The 18,480-nt window shown below is 33.1% G+C and overlaps 1 protein-coding gene across 2 annotated transcripts; it reads left to right on the top strand.

The window, feature by feature from the left end:
* The first annotated feature begins 7,375 nt into the window (after nucleotides 1-7,375).
* On the top strand, nucleotides 7,376-13,156 carry LOC145595518 (putative ADP-ribosylation factor GTPase-activating protein AGD11). Of its 2 annotated transcripts, none has more exons than XM_081651936.1 (10): nucleotides 7,376-7,744; nucleotides 7,883-8,010; nucleotides 8,808-9,164; nucleotides 9,919-10,009; nucleotides 10,358-10,433; nucleotides 11,091-11,254; nucleotides 11,372-11,639; nucleotides 11,933-12,049; nucleotides 12,146-12,241; nucleotides 12,555-13,156. In XM_081651936.1, the coding sequence occupies exons 2-10, from the start codon at nucleotides 7,914-7,916 to the stop codon at nucleotides 12,834-12,836; spliced, it is 1,548 nt and encodes a 515-aa protein (XP_081508062.1). In that variant the 5' UTR covers nucleotides 7,376-7,744; nucleotides 7,883-7,913; the 3' UTR covers nucleotides 12,837-13,156. The 2 variants fall into 2 exon arrangements, with proteins under 2 accessions (XP_081508062.1, XP_081508063.1); XM_081651937.1 differs by having other exon boundaries at nucleotides 7,728-7,744; nucleotides 8,834-9,164.
* The last annotated feature ends 5,324 nt before the right edge of the window (nucleotides 13,157-18,480 follow it).

The following is an 18,480-nucleotide window of genomic DNA, read 5'->3' on the forward strand; positions in this document are numbered from 1 at the left end:
ACTATTAGTTTTGGCTAATTGGATTAATTTAAGGACCTTATTTTAATGATTTGAGAGGTTTTTAAATACTTTAGTATTGCTGTAATTTTAATTGCTTTGGTATTGATTTATTCCTTATTAATTGGTTTAGGAGAGGACTTTGTAGAAGGCGATTTTTAGTCTTTAAAGTGGCCAATCGAATCGTTTACTCAAGGTACGTACAAGTTACAAAACCTTGCTTTTAGGTGCATGTTTAAGGATGGATCGAGAACTTAGTACCATGTCTAGGGATGACTGGGTTAAAATTGTATGGTTATACATTGTGAATTTCATTTGATGTGCATTATTTATTATTGCAATTGTTGGTTATGTACTAATTATGCAAGGTGTGCTTAGAGGCAAAGGTATGTGATTGGTGAAATGATTCAACTATTACTCATTCATGATTTAATGAAATAGGATGTGTAAAGGAATGGTTCATGTCTTATAAGACAAGGTTACGAGTTTGGGGTGCCTTATGCACTCAAGGTGTTTATACACCGAGGTAGTAAAGGAATGAATAATAAATGTTGCTTGCCACCAATAAATCAAGAATTGAAATTGAAAAGTTGTTTTACTTGATTGAATTGATATTGGATTGATTGAATTGTTATGCATGTGAGTCATCACCAAGTCTAAACCTGTAAATCACGTAAAGTGCAAGATGGATGAGCAATAAAACTCTGGATTGGTGCACTTCTGGAGTAATGACAATCAGGGGTTGGGGTACATGGGGTATTAGCCGTGTACTTTTCTCGAGGCCGTCTGATCTACGAGTCTCTTATTTCAAATACTTTTTTTTATAAAACTAGGAGTTAGGTGAGATCTCATACTAACTACGGTCACGGAGTCGCGCCCGTGGTCGTTGGATGTTTATTGATGTTTCCGAAAGGAGGCATGGGGTTTTTCTTTATTGATGTTCCAAATGGGACATGGGTTGGACAACCTTGTCTATTGCTAAATCCAATGAATAAATTGAAATGAGTTAGCTACTATTAGCTAGTGGAGTCTTAATAAATTAAATAATCGAGTCGTGTGTTGAGTTTGTGATCTACTTATGCGTATGATTGTTTATTAGTAGCATGTTAAGTATTTCCTTATTTTACTTGCAGCTTGTATGTACTCAGCTTTGCTGATTGCGTGCTTTTGTGTGTGTCCTTCTTGGTCATGGCCTTCGCCTTCAAATGACCCTGTGACGATCCAATTTTTACACTTGTAATATTGGGGAGCAGAATAACCACAGGTTCTCTCACATGGAGCATTCATCAGGGTTGTGGGATCTTGAGTAGAGAGTTGGTTGCTTATTTTCGCATTTCTTGCAAGTTTGATTTTATTTAACGCGATTCCACTTGACACCATTTCTTTTGGTTTAAGTTTGTTTTAACACTGAATTTTAATTACTTACTTATGCTTTTGGGTTTTGAATAAGGGCCTTAAAGGTTCCAACTTGTAATACTTTTCTTTGAGGTTTATTTAAACTGTTTTGGTTTTCCGCTGCTAACTTCTGTAATAGCCTTAACGTTTGAACACGTGGCGGTAGCACTCCAGTAATTCTCTTGGATTTGTTCAGGTTATTTACAGGTTTCTCACAGGTTTAAAGAGAGAATTATTGGGGTGTTACAAAAAAGTAGTGTTTTCCATGTGGAAACAACGTTTTAAAAAAGGATCACTACCTCTGGTAGTGTGCACCACCCTCTCGTGGCCAAATTCAGCCTCTAAGTATGATTTTTGGGCAGTTTTTGATTTTTAACGAAGTTTTTTTAAAATTTTATCCTTGAATTTAAAGGGTAAGAGATAATTTAATTTTTCTATGGATAATTTAAGTATGAAAATATATTTTGATGAAGTTTTAAAGGGGTTTTTGATTAGTTTAAAATGTTGGAATTTTATTTAAAGTAGTATAATTGTGATTTTAATAAAAGGGTGTGATACCCATTAAAAAGGAGTTTAATTAGGGGTTTTTAAATAATTTTCAGATTATTCTAAATAGTTTAAAGTGAGTTTAAGTTGCTGGAAATTGTGTATACAAGAGTAATTAATTTAGTATTATTGTCCCTTTATGTAGGAGACTTGATTCGGGAATTGTTGTAGTGTTTTCGGCCACTTTATGGGCTTAATTGAGGTACGTTCGCGTACTTAGCATATTTTGATGATGTAGAATCATGCTAGGCTTAATTTCAATCAATTACAAGTAGTATCATGCTAAGGTTCATGTATTGAATTGTGAATTATTGGTATTGGTGATTGAATTGTGAAGCATGAATTATTTGTGATGATCTATGGATTGGAAAATTATATTTTGGCATGATTATATGGACTACATATTTATTTATGGCATGATAGAGAGCATGTTTAATCAAACTAATTGTTTAATTATGTTTGGATTATTGAAAAGGAATTTTATTATGGTTCATATAATTTTTATTGATGGTTTAAGCATGAGGAATGAGCTATATAAGTGTCTATGTACACAGGGAATAAATTGTATGTTGGTGCCTTTGTGCACTTAAGGTGTTTTTAACACCGAGGGATAGGATTGTTGGCGTTTTATGCATTTAAGGTGTCTTTGACACTGAGGTAGAATTAAAAATGGTTCAACATTAAATATCATGTGGTCACTAAATATTCAAGAATTAAATTGGTATGTTTGAGTGATTGAAATATTATTGATGTTTGAATTGTTATGCTTTGAGAGTCATCACCAAGTCTAATAATATGTAAATAACGTAAAGTGAAAGAGATTACGCACCAAAACTCTTGGAACGTATATACCTTGAGTATGAACATATGGGGGGAGTTATGGGGTTTTATATTTAACCATAACTTCTAATGGAGTACAGGACGCTATATATTCCCTTTTATTATTATTATTATTATTATGCACTGGAATTCCGCCACCAATGTGTGTGCCATAGGTGATGTTGGCACGGTTAGCTCCCGTGTCAGTGGGCCTCATTTTATTGAGGTAGGTTTGGCTTAGTTGGAAACCCGTTCGAATGCGTAATCAACGCTAAATGAATTATTTAGTGTCCAGTCAAAGAGTCTTGTTGTTTGTTGTGTGTGCTTGTAAACAGGTGCAAAGAGGTAAGTCTGTGTGATGATAGGAGAATGCATGTTAGTGTGTTTAATTACGCTTATGTATGCTGATTGTGTGTATTGTTTATGTCTGGCTATGTCTTTATCTTGGCCCTACGATGATCCATTTTAATGGAGAGTAGTGGGGGCAAGTAGAGATACTCTTTTCAGGTATTGAGGCATATTCATGATGGGGCATGAGTGAAGAGCGAATCATGCTAGTTTCTATTAGTTGTGATGTGGTTTATTGCATTCAAATATTATATTATATTATGTTATGCTTATGAGACTAACGCAAAAGTTTTCGTAATTTAATTGGTTTTGATAAGGGCCTTCAATGGTTCCAAGTTGTAGGTTGATTTTATTTGACTTCGTTTGACTTTGGTTTTAATCTTTACTTTCGTTTGGTTAACTTTTAAGTTGACTCGTTTTGAATGGTTTTGAGTTAAGTCTTCCGCTGTGTGTCTTTGATAATTGCCTTAGCCGTTTTCACGGTGGCGGTTATGTCTTAGATATTCCTAAATCGTATTTTTAAAAGAGTAAAGTGTGTATTTAAAGGAAAGGAATTTCTAGGGTGTTACAGTTCTGGCCAAATCTCATAAAAGAATCTTCGAATTTACTAGAATAAAGCACAAAGTAAGAGGGACAAATATGAGTATACATGGGCAAATTATGAAGAATAATAGCTTTTGAAGAATAATCTTTTTTGTTTAGGTAATGGCCCTGTTTGGCAATTGGCTGTTGGCTGTCGGCTGTTTTAGTTGGCTGGTTTGACTGGCTGTTTAGATTGGCTTTTTAGTTGGCTGTTTGACTAGAGTTCTAGTGTTTGGTAAATTGGCTGTTGGGTGCTAGCTGTTGTTAAACTATATTAACACTAATGAACTAATAAAGTACTTTAATATTAATTAAAATAATAAATTATTGGTAATTATAATTGTAAACTAATTATTAAGTATTTACAATAAGGTTACAATAATTTAATAATAATTAATTATAATTTAAATTAATTAATTATTGGTTAGAAATTACTAATAATTGTATATTACTCCATTTTAATACTAATTATTAAAAACTAATTATTCAATGATAATAATTAATTATTAATTATTAAATAGTAATTATTATAAATTAATTATTAAATATTAATAATTTATGTTTCAAAAAATATTAAATTATTAATTATTAATTACTAATTATTAATTATTAATTATTAGTTATTAATTACTAATTACTAATTATTAATTACTAATTACTAATTACTATTATTAATTACTAATTATTAATTACTATTATTAATTATTAATTAATAATTATTAATTATTAATTATCAATTATCAATTATTAATTATTAATTATTAATTATCAATTATCAATTATTAATTATTAATTATTAATTATTAATTTTTAATTATTATTAATCAAAAGTTAATTATGTCAACAAGCCAAAAGCCATAAGCCAAAAGCTGCTCCAACTAGCTTTTGGCTTTTGGCTTAAAAGCCAGCTTTTCAGCTAGTTAAAAAAGCCACTAACCAAACATGTTTTTTGGCTGTTTGACCAACTTGAAGAAGCCAAAAGCCAGCTGAAAAGCTGGTTTCCAAACACCCCCAATATATACTGACAATGTTGATTGACATCATCATCAATTAGGAAACATTAACTTATAATTGATAGCTCCTCAAACCAAGGAACATGATTGTTCTTGCTACCCAAGTATTCATCACGCATTATCAAAGAGTCCGACCTTAGAAAACAAGTTGACGAGCTCAAAAGGGCAATTGAGTCCATATTGTTAATTAATACTCAGTTTGGACCATTGCACAGATATGATTCGCTAATCAAGTGATTTGTTTAATGAAATAGTTTTGCTTAATTGATTATGCACGCGGTAGTCTTGATTAATTATATAAGGTCTTTAATTAATTCGGTTGACTCTTTATCAAACCCTTGATCAATGAGTTGGGGTTCTCGTTGAATATTCTTTTGGTATTTCTAGCCATGCATCTCTATTTTCTTAACTCTTTTCCATATTTTGTTTAAGTGAAGTTGATTTTCGTATTCTTTAATTGATCATTTTGCCTCTTTTCCAAATTCATGAGCTGATAAGAATGTAGACTAAATAGTTATACATAATCTTGATATTATGTTAAGATCAACTCATCTAAAACCTCAAAGTGATGATTGAAGGTCAATATTTCCTTTAATACCCTATCACTCGTCGACTATAATAAATACGAGTAGCATAAAAGCTCACATTCATTTCCACCCTAGACCTTCTTTGTGCAATTGTGCATATATACCTAACTATTGAAACTAAAGGAAGCTGAGTCGTACTTTGTGTGAATGTGTGATCTTGAAATTTTGGACGGTTGGCGTGGACGTGACTTGATAAGTTGACAGTAAGGCTAGTGGCAGAGGAGTGGCAAACCAACACTAATGCCTCTCCTCTTGCATTAGACTATCAAATAATTCGTCTTAGTTTTTATTGCTTAAGTAGCACTTTTCTTTTATTATTGTTAATGTCATTTTAAAATGTTTTAATCATTTTTGTGGTACAAAAGTTTTTATTCATTGACTTGCAAACACACCACTTTTCTAGATTATCGCCTAGATTGCATCACAACCATGAGGATACCTCACGCGCCTTTATACAATTTTGAGCGATATAATCCCAATAATGTTGGAAATTAAAGCATTGTTTTTTTTTTTTTCTCTCTTTTTCTTCTTTTTTTTTTTTTTTTTTTTTTTTTTTTTTTTTTTTTTTTTTGACAATAGCACAAAATTAAAGCATTGCTAGCAATAAGGGTTAAACGTCTAATTGCAAGCTAATCATGGGAGTACAGAACAATTGAGTACCTTACAAATTGTTGTAGATTTAATAAGCTACGTAACATGATGAATTCAATTCAATCATACGGTGTAATAGGTTTTACTCATGACTCGTTTGATAAACAATTTTGAAATGAAAACTGAAAATTTTGAGATATTAACTGCAAAGATTTATTTTTTTATTTATAATATTTTTTTACTTTTTTTTTTTATAAAAAAAGAAAACAAAAAGTATTTAAAGTGATCCCCTCAAAAAAAAAAAAAAAAAAGTATTTAGAGTATAGTTGTTTTTCTTTTGTTCATGAGAAAATCCTTCTCGAAATCCATTAAGCTAGCACTTTAGTGTTTATTTGGTTCATTTAGGTAGTATTTGATTTTCATTTATGAAAGGGGGGATATGAAAAAGATAACTTCTCTTTATGAATTTTCCTAATTTTGTTTGGTTGTAAGTTTGAATTTGCAAATATGATGACATGAGTTGCCTCTAGCATACAAAAACATTTAATTCAGAATGTGTCTTCTAACTCAACCTTGTATTTGATTGGAAAGCAAATAGCTCACCAACTAATCTACTTATACAATTTCCTTGTTTCAACACATTTACCTACTAAGTATCTTGTACTGTATCTATACGATCATTGAATTATTTTTTTTCTTTTGATAAAAGAACGATCATGTATGGAACTACAATAATGAGTAATGAAAAATCAGTTTTCAAAGTTACAAAACTAGCATATCATTAATTATGTCTACTTAGTTTTCCAATTTCACAAGCCTACCCATTAACAAATCTACTTAATTTCACTTGCATAAAAACTCTATGCATAAGTTAGTAATGCACTTAAATAGATACAGAAAGAATAAAACGCGACTTTTAATTAAATAAAATCTGAGTATTTTTCCTGAAATAAGTGGAAAATTAAAGTGAGATGAGTACAATAAAACCTAGTGATTTTTTTTTAATCCATTTTTTTTTACATGCAAAGACCTGAAATTATTACCTAGCCAGTATTTTTTCTTAGTATAAACTATTTTTTCCATTTCGTTTTAGTAAACACGTTTATTTAGTCACGTCTGCAAATGCATGAATTTATTCATTAATATGATTGATTACCGATAAGATGATAAGCAAAAATTATGAAAAAGTTGATAATCAAAGAATATGTATCGTGATAAATCTAACAAGATCTTACTTGACTATATTTTTCATATGTATAAAGAACAAAACTAAAATACGAGTAATGTTAAAGTCAAAACATGTTAACTAACAAAAACAGAGGTATAAAACAAATATTCGGCAATCGGCACAAGTTAGACACGCGCCATGAGGGAGAGGACGAGAAGCTATGCAACAAATATAGTACAATTATCCAAAAGCAGAACAAACAAAATCATCCAATTAAAATCATCAATAAAAATAAAATAAATAAAATTTCTCTTCAAGTCCTCACTTTAATTAACTTTTTATTAATCGATTTTTAAAAATGCCTAAAAACGTAACCTCAAATTCCAGCAAAATTCCTTTGCCTTATAGTGGTGGTTAATGGTTTTCCCCTGTTAGTTGAAAATTAAATACTCATAAAGAAATATTCCACCAACAATTAAAAATCAAATTATTGTTCATAAAAATTCCTAATTAAAAAAATCCAGCAAAAAAGCCTAACAACAGATTACCCAATTCATCTACCTAGATTCCCATATCTTTGCTACAATTTTTTTTTTCCTTTCTCCATGCATTCTCTTAATCTTCATTACATTGCAACAATTCCATACAAAATTCTTGATTTTTCTGATAAAATTGCATTTATTTTACGAATTCATATTGTAAGTGTAATTTTCTTTGGTTTTTATTATGTGGGTAATTGCAATATTTGTTGCTTTTTGATAATTTGATTCTGGGTATTTTTTTTGGAATGGTTTTTATTTATTTTATTTATTTATTTTTATTTATTTTTAATGCAGATTAAGGAGCCTTAAAAATGGCGGTTCTTTAATGGTCAAACAAATTTTCATGATTTCGTTTTGTGGTCAAGTGAGGCTAGAGATGAACACACAAGAAGAAAATGTAGATACAAAAACTCATGTTCGAGGTAATTTCTCGTTAAATTTTCGTTTTTTTTTTGGGTTGTATTTCCAATTTCTAACATTGTATTTTATGGCATATCAAATTTATATTGTCCTTTTTATTATCTATCAGCTATAATACCGTCTTTTATAAGAATTTGCGCACAATTTTTAGAATTATGGTTATATTTATTCATGTTATCTATGTTATTTAGCATTAAGGTGCTGAATTATTACATTTTGGTGGCAAAACTTTTGTATAATACCAAAGTTAAGTGAAATTCAAATTCTGAAGAATTTCAAACAATTTAGTAGTTATGTTTGTTAGATAGGATAAACAATGAAGGATAATTTGCTTAATCATGTATTTTAGTATAATGGAGGTAATAAATTTTTGGAACAAAGGTTCAGATTCAGAATCATGTTCTTGATATTGTACATGTTTGGCTTGTTGTTATTTGTTAGCAAAATTAAATTGCCAATTCTTTGATAACAGCAGTTATCAGTCATTAGCATATATATTTGAATCCAGTCTTGGATACCCTTTCGCCGTAATTCTTTGGGGGTAAACCACCTTTAATCCTTTATATTCTGGTACAAATTGCAGTATAAAAACCTCTGACTTCAGCTTATCTATAGCTTTGTAGAAGTAAGAAGATTGATCCGCAGCACTGGCTTGACTGCATGAGATGTTAATTGGTGTTTAGTTCCATTTATTGTTTGATGGAGTCTTAGATTTATTTATTTATTTATTTATTTATTTTGTGGTCTAAATAATGTTCTTTAGCTGTAACTCAAAGGCTTAAACTAATGATGCATACAGGTACCTCTCTTTACGAACTTTTACAGGCAGAAAGACTACAGGCAGAACAAGAACAGGCAGATAGACTACAATTAGAACAAGAACAGGCAGAAGAAATGCAATTAGAACAACTGCAAACAGAAAGAAAACAGTCAAAACCAAAAAAGAAAGAAAGACGGAAATCAAATCAAGAACAGGTAGAAATTCTACAATCAGAACACGAACAGACAGAAAGACTACAATCAGATCAAGAACAGACAGAAAGACTACAATCAGCAAACGAGCAGGCAGACAAGCAATTTTCCGAAAATCAACACTCTGGAAAAGCACCGACAGATAAACATTGTAAAAGCAACAAATCAAAAAGAGAAAAGCATGGTACTTTAAAATTTATGCTGACAATCAATTTCTCTATATGATGCTACTACGTTAATTTCTTAAATTTGTTCACCATGTTGAAACAGTATACTGTTATTGTTTGCATTTAATTCTCATTTGCTAGTTCTTGAAGTAATTATCATGGAAAGATTATAAATGTCTTCCTTCAACATATAAAGGTGCTTGGCATGTTTGTTTATGCCATTTGCATCTTGAGTATGATCATTCACCGTAAAATTCCAGCTAATTTTGCTGAGATTTCTGGCTGGGATCTATTTGATTATTGCACATATCTTGGCTCACAACACCCTTTAACTTAGAGATCCTCTTTCAATGAATCATCTAGTTTGTTTCATAGTAGTATATTTCTTGCTAGATTTAAAGAAATAAATCATGCACTTTTGAAACGTCTTAGGATTATTGGATGTGCTAAAAAGTCAAAATAAGTGCACTAAATGCTGATAAAGCACTATAGTGTCCCAGAAGAAACCTAAGGTATACAATCATATACTGTAGTAGTTTATAATATAACAAACATTTGTCTATGCATTAGTCATTAGATAGGAAATATTTAATGAGAATCTACTAGCTGGATATTCTAGATTCTGTTTTCTAAATTGGAACTTGCATCATTGTAATGGCTCAGTGAAAAGATACTGATCATAGACAATTTCCCCTAATATTTCCATTAAGAAAGAACACATCATTTATTTTGCATGTTATTGTCATGTATAAATCTTACATTATTTTGCAGCTTCTGGCCCTCAAAAGAAGTTAGAGCTACTGCTATCTCACAGTGGAAATAGAGAATGTGCAGATTGTGGCACCCCAGAACCAAAATGGGTGTAAGTACTTTAAATGAACATCTTGTCCCATTGTTAGATATTAGGTAATGTTTTATTTACATGTTAAAATAAAAACTTTGGTTATTGATATAAAACTTATAGACAATTCATGTATACTTTGATAAAAATTATGAATTTGGATCTTTCAAAGAGTGGGATCTGTAATAAAGAATGAAGAATTAATATATCAATAGACATATAGGATGAGAAACATCAAATGTATGGAAAAAGTTAATTATGTCATGAAAGTTGAATAAGATTGAAGATGAAGACATGAAGTAAAAGCACATGCAAAAATTAGAAAGCAACAGGCATATGAAATGATTTGTGTTGTGCTGTGATTTTCAGGTCTATGGGTGTCGGTGTATTCATCTGTATCAAGTGCTCTGGTATTCACAGAAGCCTTGGAGTACATGTAACACAGGTATGGTACAAAATTTTTATATACTTCATATAACATAGTTACATAATTGGATATACATATGGATTACCCAATAATGCGGTTATTTCTAGAGCTGGACTTTATACAATTTTCTTGATAGGGAGGAAATTGAACCTACATAATATTTGTGAAGTTGATGAGAACTGTATGTCACAACTAGGAGCGTGCTTTACTAATTTGTGCCTTTTCCTTTTGCCTTTTTTTTTTTTTTTTTTTTTTTTTAATATAATTGTGAAAATATTCAGTGATATGCTTTTGAAGGTAAAAATTTTCAGTCAAGAGGATTGTGCTTAGTGATTAGAGCTATATGTATCCACATTTCTGAATAGTGATTAGAGCCAACAAAATTGAACAGAAAAAGAGTAAATGTTAGCTAATGGAGGTGAATTTGATGGGGATTTTTCAGGGAACATGTAAATTCTTGACTAATTCATTGCTTTGATAGACAAATTATTAATCTGAATAACTATGAAAATAAAAGAGGCAAACTAGCTTATGCAGTTATGCCTCGAGAAGTCACATCTTGCTATTATTGGGGAAACTTATTACTGCACAATATCTGACTTGGCTCATACATGAGTTCCTATTGTAATAACTATTGGAGAGGGGATTGTGATGAAGGATATGTCTGTATTACAGGTTTTATCCGTGAAGCTTGATGATTGGACAGAGGACCAAGTAGATGCTCTAGAAGAAATGGGAGGAAATATAGTAGCCAACAAAAAGTATGAAGCCTGCATTCCTGGAAACATATTGAAACCAAAACCAGATTCTGCTATAGAGGAGCGCTCTGATTTTATCAGGTATTGTACAGTCATATGCCTCATAATGCTTTTTCTACAAATGCAGAAATTTGGCACGCGAAATTTTATTTTATTTATTTGTTTTTTTTTTAACTATATATTTTTGGGCTTGTTTAGGAGGAAGTACGAGCTACAACAGTTTATAAATTCAGATGAGTACCTGATGTGTCCATATCCACGTCCTACATGTTCATCAACCTATAGAAGTCCGTCAGCCTATCGAACTTCATCAAGCAAGAATCTAATGTTATCACTCGATAAGAAACACATAGAGAAACAAGTAAGCAGCCTTCGCATTGCAGGAATTGGGCATGCGTTTCGTGGTAGCCGCCATAGCTCGAAAAGAAAAGACGAGCACAAAAGTTCTAAGAACTGTGATTTGATGGTAAGTCTTTATATGTAATGCAATATATGGAGTACAATTTTCTTTCTTTTTTTTTTCCTTTTTAATTCATAAATCTACTTTCAGCATTTTTTCATGAATGTTTTTCATCTTAAAAACAACTCTTATACTTTCAACCCTTTAATTTGTTAGAATCTTTGGGTTTTTAGTCCTCTGTAGCCGAACTTGTACTTTCGTCTATCATTACATTTCATGTCATGACCCATGTTTTAATTTTACTGATTGGGTCCTAAAGTGCAGTCTTATGTACATGTATTTGACTTTTCCTATTGCAGCCAGGTATGACTGAATTTGTTGGACTGATTAAAGTAAATGTGGTCAGAGGCACGAACCTTGCTATCCGAGATATGGTATCTAGTGATCCATATGTCATCCTCTGTCTGGGACAACAAGTAAGAATCTTCCCCTTGTGACTTTGTGAACTCTCCTGGTTTATATTTGGATCTTGCTTTTATATTGATTTGGTTTTGATGAAACTCTCCTTGCAGTCAGTGAAGACTCGTGTTATAAAGAACAACCTGAATCCAGTCTGGAATGAAAAGCTGATGCTGTCAATTCCTGACTGTTTACCACCCTTAAAGTTGGTAAGTTTTTGTTGAGGAACTACAATGATCAAAACTTAAAGTACGAAAACTTACAGCGCAGATACTGTAACATGTCTGCTCATAGGCATAGCATCTTACTCTGTGTTATATTATCTTTAAGCAGTTTCACCTTCAAGGCTCCAATTTCTTTCTTGAGTTTGAATGCATATTGCATTACAGAATAAATTTTCTCCCAGTTTTGCACTCTCATATAGTTGAACCTTTTTTTTTTTCGACGTCAATTATTTTATCTTTGTGTTTTTTCCTTGGTTCTTTTACTTTCAAAAACTTAGGCCCTAGTTTAAATTTGCAGCTTGTGTATGACAAGGACACCTTCACCACGGACGATTTTATGGGCCAAGCTGAAATTGACATCCAACCCTTGGTCTCTGCTGCTAGGGATTTGGAGAAGTCATCACAAAATGGAGCAACCCAGCTTGGAACATGGGTTGCAAGCGAAGATAACACCCTTCTAAACGACAGCATTATCTCCCTTGTAGACGGGCAAATAAAGCAGCAATTGTCTATCAAACTGCAGAATGTAGAAAGAGGAGTCCTTGACCTTGAGCTCGAATGTGTCCCACTCTCTCAATAGTAGGGGATCTTAAAGTAGACTTGTGATGAATCCACACTGCTTGGTAGGATTTTGAATACGGAAGAATAGGTTTAACACCCCCCCCCCCCGGAAAAAGTTTGTGGGGAAAACGGGGTCATTTAGACCCCTTAAAATGCACGTATAGAAGCTTGTGTCGTATTTTTTTTCCTATGCAGGATAGTTAGTTTCGAGCTTACCAGAAAAGAAATGTAAATCCCTCTTTTCTTTGTCTTTGTTATGAAGTATATAACATTAACATTGATGTAATAGTAACCATGAAGTGTACATTCATTTCAATTGAAACTCAAGGTAGAATCTTATATCTCTCTTGTACATTCTAATGCAGAGCACTGAAGCACTAAGGCTACTCAATGCACAGAAATTTCAAAACTGGACATGTACTAGTTTAAAAGATTTTGGTGGACTAAATAATTGACAATCTTATTAAAAACAAGAAGCTTGTTGTGTTAGCTGATTTTGAATCTGTCATGCATCCCATAAATTATAGTTATACGATATATCTACAATTATTGATTCAACATAGCAAATATTTAAAATCGAAAAGAGTATAACTTTTATTAGATGATGAATAAAATAGGATCTTGCTAACGAACATCCCCAGAGCATTAGATAAGCATTTACTCTTTGTTTGGATAGCAAATAAGGAAAGAAAGGAAGGGGAGGGAAATACAAGGAAGGGAAGGGGGAAAGAAAGGAAGGGGAGGGAAATACAAGGAAGGGAAAGGGGAAAGAAAGGGAGGGGAAGGTAAATTCCATTTTCCCTCCAAATATTTCAAATTTTGGAGGGAGTATCCTATATATAAAGTGAAAGGGGGGTTTTGGGTGATAAATTTCACTTTCCCAAAATACCCTTTTTATTTTTGTTTTTCTTCTTTTTTTTTTTAAAAAAAAAAATAAATAAAAACTACCATCCTTAAAAAACAAAAAAAACTACCATCTAAAAAAAAAAAAATAGAAAATCGAGCTTGATGGATCACTAATATTCACACGTGCATTTCTTAACTTGTGCTTATTAAAGAGAGAGGGAAAATGGATCCATCCATCCCTCTCCTTTCCCTTCCTTACCTCAATCATTTACCCAAACAAAAGAGTTTGTCCCCCTCTCTTTCTCTTTCTTCCATTTCCTTTGATCCCAACAAAGTGTTAAAATATTATCTAAATTGTTATTAATTTGGGAATGCATGACAAATTCACACACCGATCAGTATAATTATACATGATTAATAATCCAACCTTTCGTTGGTCTTGTCTTATTAATCCAACCTTTTGATTATACATGATTAATCCCACCTTCACCCCCTCATTCTATTTTATCAGGCCCAACCAGTCATCCACCTACTACAGCAGGTTACATGTCCACATGTCACGTTGGGATTGGTCCAATTTTTTTATTTTTTATTTATTTATCTATTTATCTTTTTTCTTTCTCCTTCCTCCAACCTGCTTCTTTTCTCTTTCCTTCTCCTCCATATTTCACGGGCAGCACCCTCCATCTTTTTTTTTTTTTCTTTTCTTTCTCTTTTCTCCTTCCTCCTTTCTCTTTTTCTCTTTCCTTCTCCACCCACGCACTCACCAACCATGAAACCCAGAAACCAACCACCACCACCATAACTTGAACCCAGAATTCCCACGCACCCCCTGCCGCCTTCGAAACCAGAAACTAGAAAATTTGACCATCGCAAAATCCCCACCCATCCTCCCTCAAAATTCAGTTCAAAACCATCGCAAAATCCCCACCCACCCACCACCGAATTTTGGGTTTCAAGGTGTTTGGAGTGTCGTGGTGGGTTTTTTGGGTGTCGTGATGTGTTACGGCCTTATGTGATTGAGGATTTCGGTGGTGATTGTTGATGGGGGTGTTGGAAATGTCGTCGAAAAAGGGTTTTTGGAAATGTGGGGAAGGAGAAGTGGAGGTGCGGAGGGGAAACTGTTGGCCGGAAATGGAGGTTGAAGGGGAAGGGCTTCCACCGGATTTAATGGAGGGAAGGGGAGGGGTCTGATTTAAGGAAGGGGTAAGGGAAGGGGAAAGAGAAAAGGAAAAAAAAAAATTAATTTATTTTTTCAACTTTTTTTTTTGTTTAAAGTCTTTTTTAATAATTAAAAAAATAAATTACCTAAAGAACAGGTAGCAAGTCAACTTGGCCTGATAAAATAGAATGGGGGTAAAGGTGGGTTTAATCATGTATAATCAAAAGGTTGGATTAATAAAAGAAGACCGGCGAAAGGTTGGATTATTATATCAAATTTTCCTAATTAATGTTCATTTTAATTTAATCTTTTTACTTTAAACTATCTTCTCCAACACCCTCGGGGCGTTTGTTGGCTTCCGCCTTAAAAATATTACTCGTAAGTATTAATAGTTTTACCTTTTTTTTAAACATTTTTTTTTTACTCATTTACTGTTTATGTCGTCAAAATAAAATAATTGGTACTACAATAATGATTTATATAGAAATATTAATAAGCTTAAAAAAAAATATATAGAAATATTAATATGTGGTATCTTATTAGATTCACAAACTTTTGTGTGGCCAACCAAATTTTTTTTGAAAGAATGGTCGGGGTTACTTACTCGGTCTGGGATTACTTAGCCAGCCAGAGGCTATTCAATTGGTCAGGGGCTATTCGTACGTTAGCTGGCCGTACAGTGTGAAAGCCCCACACAAAAATTGCTAGATTAGATTTCCCTTATTTTAATATTTCTATTTATCCACTTTTTATTTATCCACATAATATAATCGAAAATATTCATGATAAGAAATTGTGCAAATGCAAAATGAGAATGTACAAATGCAAAATAAGTTGAACTTATAAGGGTCTGTTCTCTTCAAATTATATTCAGTTCAACTCAAGTTTTATAAAATATTCAGTTCAGTTAAGTTCAGTCAATTAGGCCCTTATATCGTTACTCCCTCCGTGTTTTTTTTAAGTGATACATTTCCTTTTTTGGCAAACAATACATTAAAATATTATATCTCTCTCCTCTCATGGTCCCCACCCAAACCCACTACTACTTTTTTTATTATATCTTTCCTCTCACATATATTATTTTTCAATAAACTATTAACCTCACTATCTTTCTTTAACAATTTTTTAATACTCTATTGCCCCACTTATCTCTTATTTTATTTAAGTCAATTAAATTGCCTAAAACTATGTGCCGGTCAATATGTATCACTTAAAAAACACGGAGAGACTATGATGTTATATACTTCGTATATACGAGTATAATTTTGAAATTCCTCTATAGCGCCAACAACTCCCATTATTTTCATTTTTCAGTTATACTTGAATAGCTCATTCTTCTAATTTGAACTCTATCTCCAGTTTCCCAACAATGGCGTCCACCAATTCATCAACTCTGAAGCTGCTAATGCAAAATGGTCCTCGACAAGGTGAAACCCTAGCATTCAACTCCAAAGTTCGAATTGGGCGAGTCGTAAAAGGCAACAATCTCACCATCAAAGATCCCGGAATTTCCTCCAATCATCTCATCATCGAATTCAACAAAGAATCTGGAATCTGGGAAATCAAAGACCTCGATTCTTCAAATGGTACTATCTTGAACTCCTCTCAACTTAAACCCCTTTCCCCTTTTGTAATTCGTAATGGGGATGAGATTGCAATCGGTGAGCTTACCTCAATTAGGGTTAAAAATGTCCCAATTGGGGAGGAAACCAATAATCGTAGAATTACTAGAAATAGAAAAGCTGCAATTGATTTGGGGAGTATTAAGGGTTTTAAGTTGGAAATTGGGGATTTGAAGGTTGATGCAAAGAAAGAGGATGAAGATGAGTGTGGGGTTATGAGGAAGAAGAACACTAGGAGGAGAGGAGAGGTTGAATTTCTGGGTTTAGAACAAGTTATGCTGCCCAGGAGGACTAGGCGTGCCAAGAATGCTGTCGCTGTAATACCACCCACTTCTGTGGTGGAGGAAGTTGTGGAAGACAAGGGTTTTGATATGGATGATTGTAAAAACACACGAGGTGTTCGTGGTCGTGGTCAGGGTCGGGGTCGTGGCCATGGTCGTGGGCGTGGACATGGGAGGATAAAGAAACATAGTATTAAGAGTTTAAAGGCATTAGAAAAGGAAGTTCCTTGTGAAAATTGGGTGGATGATAAAATAAAGGTGGGGATTTCTGAACAAAAGGGAGGTGCTCCGACTTTGAAAGGGAAGAATTCTGCTGAACCGATGGATGAGACTACTCAGCAGGAAAATGGTCTATGTGGTGGCATAGAGAGTGATGCAATGTTGGATGATTCGAGAATGGAAGCTGCTCAAGATGTTGTTTTGGAAGAGAAAGTGAATCATGAGGTGTTGGGGAAGGAATTGCCGGACCAGGTGGTGAATTCAAGGCACCAACCTTGCGAAAGTGATCAATGTGTGGGAGGTGATCAAGATGTTTTGGAAGAGAAAGTGAATCATGAAGTGTTGGGGAAGGAATTGCCAGAACAGGTGGTCAATTCAAGGCACCAACTTTGCGAAAAATGGATGGATGATAAGAGAAATGCACAGTATTTGGAGGGGATGGTTCTTGATCAGGATGGAGGGGATCAATGTGTGGGAGAGCAGCATTGTACGGAGGAAGCTGATGGCAATCTGAATGGCGGTTCTCAAGCTGAAGAAAGGGTTTGTAATGGAGTAGAGAGTGATGTAATACTGAATGATGGGAGAGTGGACGAATCAGATATTGAAGAGATTGTTAAAGAGTCCGAGGTCAAGTGCTATGATAGAAGCAAAGATCCTGAGGCCATTAATGTGCCCGACCTGGAAAAGCTGACTCTAGCAGAATGGTTTGATTATTTGGAAGTATATTTGCCGAACCAGATTTATGCTGCCACAGATGAGATCATTAAGGACATGCAAAAAAGAGCTGAGCAGTTTGATGAATTCATGCTGTAGCAGCTGATCGAGAATAAGAAACTGCCTCTGGCTTTGGAGAGGACAATGACTTAACCAAAATATGGTAAATATTAAGGCCCTTTCCTGAGATGATGATGTACATTCAGTTTCTTGTTAAATTGTTAAAAATTATAAAATGCCACAGAGCTTTCTTTTGATTTCGTCTCTCCTTTTTAATGTTTAAATGCTTTGCTAAATAATATGCTTCTTTGACATGTCAACTTTGTTTGTGGATGACTATATTAGATCTTATGTGCTCTGTAAGGCATCCAAACCTATGTAAATATGCTTAGAAATGCTTTGTGCTTTATAATTGCATTTGATTACTCTTGTAATTTTTATAAATGCAATGCAACCCCCTAATTAAGAAGAAATAAAGAGATTGGTGGACTAAATTATTTTATGAAAGATTTTACGGGAAAAAATGGGATGAGCAGATATATCTAAACAAAGAGACATAGCTAAGTGTGTTGGATAAAACTTGTATATGGGTTTGAGAAAAGTTGACCACATTGATATAATCTATAAATGCAACAGATGTTTACATTTTGTAATAATGATTGAGTAGTTTCAGTTGCACTACAAAATACTGTAGATTGATGTAAGAATTAATTGATGAATGTTTGCGAAGTTATATTTTGGCTGATCAATGATGGAGCATATAATTGCAATACCATAAAACATAGGGTGTGATGACCAATAAACTTTCCTTCTATATCC

This window comes from Chenopodium album, chromosome 19, assembly GCF_948465745.1.
Source record: "Chenopodium album chromosome 19, dcCheAlbu1.1, whole genome shotgun sequence".
NCBI classification, from domain to species: domain Eukaryota; kingdom Viridiplantae; phylum Streptophyta; class Magnoliopsida; order Caryophyllales; family Amaranthaceae; genus Chenopodium; species Chenopodium album.

Excerpts from the sequence above, each read along its gene's own strand:
- LOC145595518 (XM_081651936.1), top strand. The coding sequence starts at position 7,914 with ATGGTCAAACAAATTTTCATGATTTCGTTTTGTGGTCAAGTGAGGCTA. Across the intron at positions 10,010-10,357 it reads ACCCCAGAACCAAAATGGGT|GTCTATGGGTGTCGGTGTAT; the intron begins GTAAGTACTTTA and ends TGTGATTTTCAG. Across the intron at positions 11,255-11,371 it reads GAGCGCTCTGATTTTATCAG|GAGGAAGTACGAGCTACAAC; the intron begins GTATTGTACAGT and ends GGGCTTGTTTAG.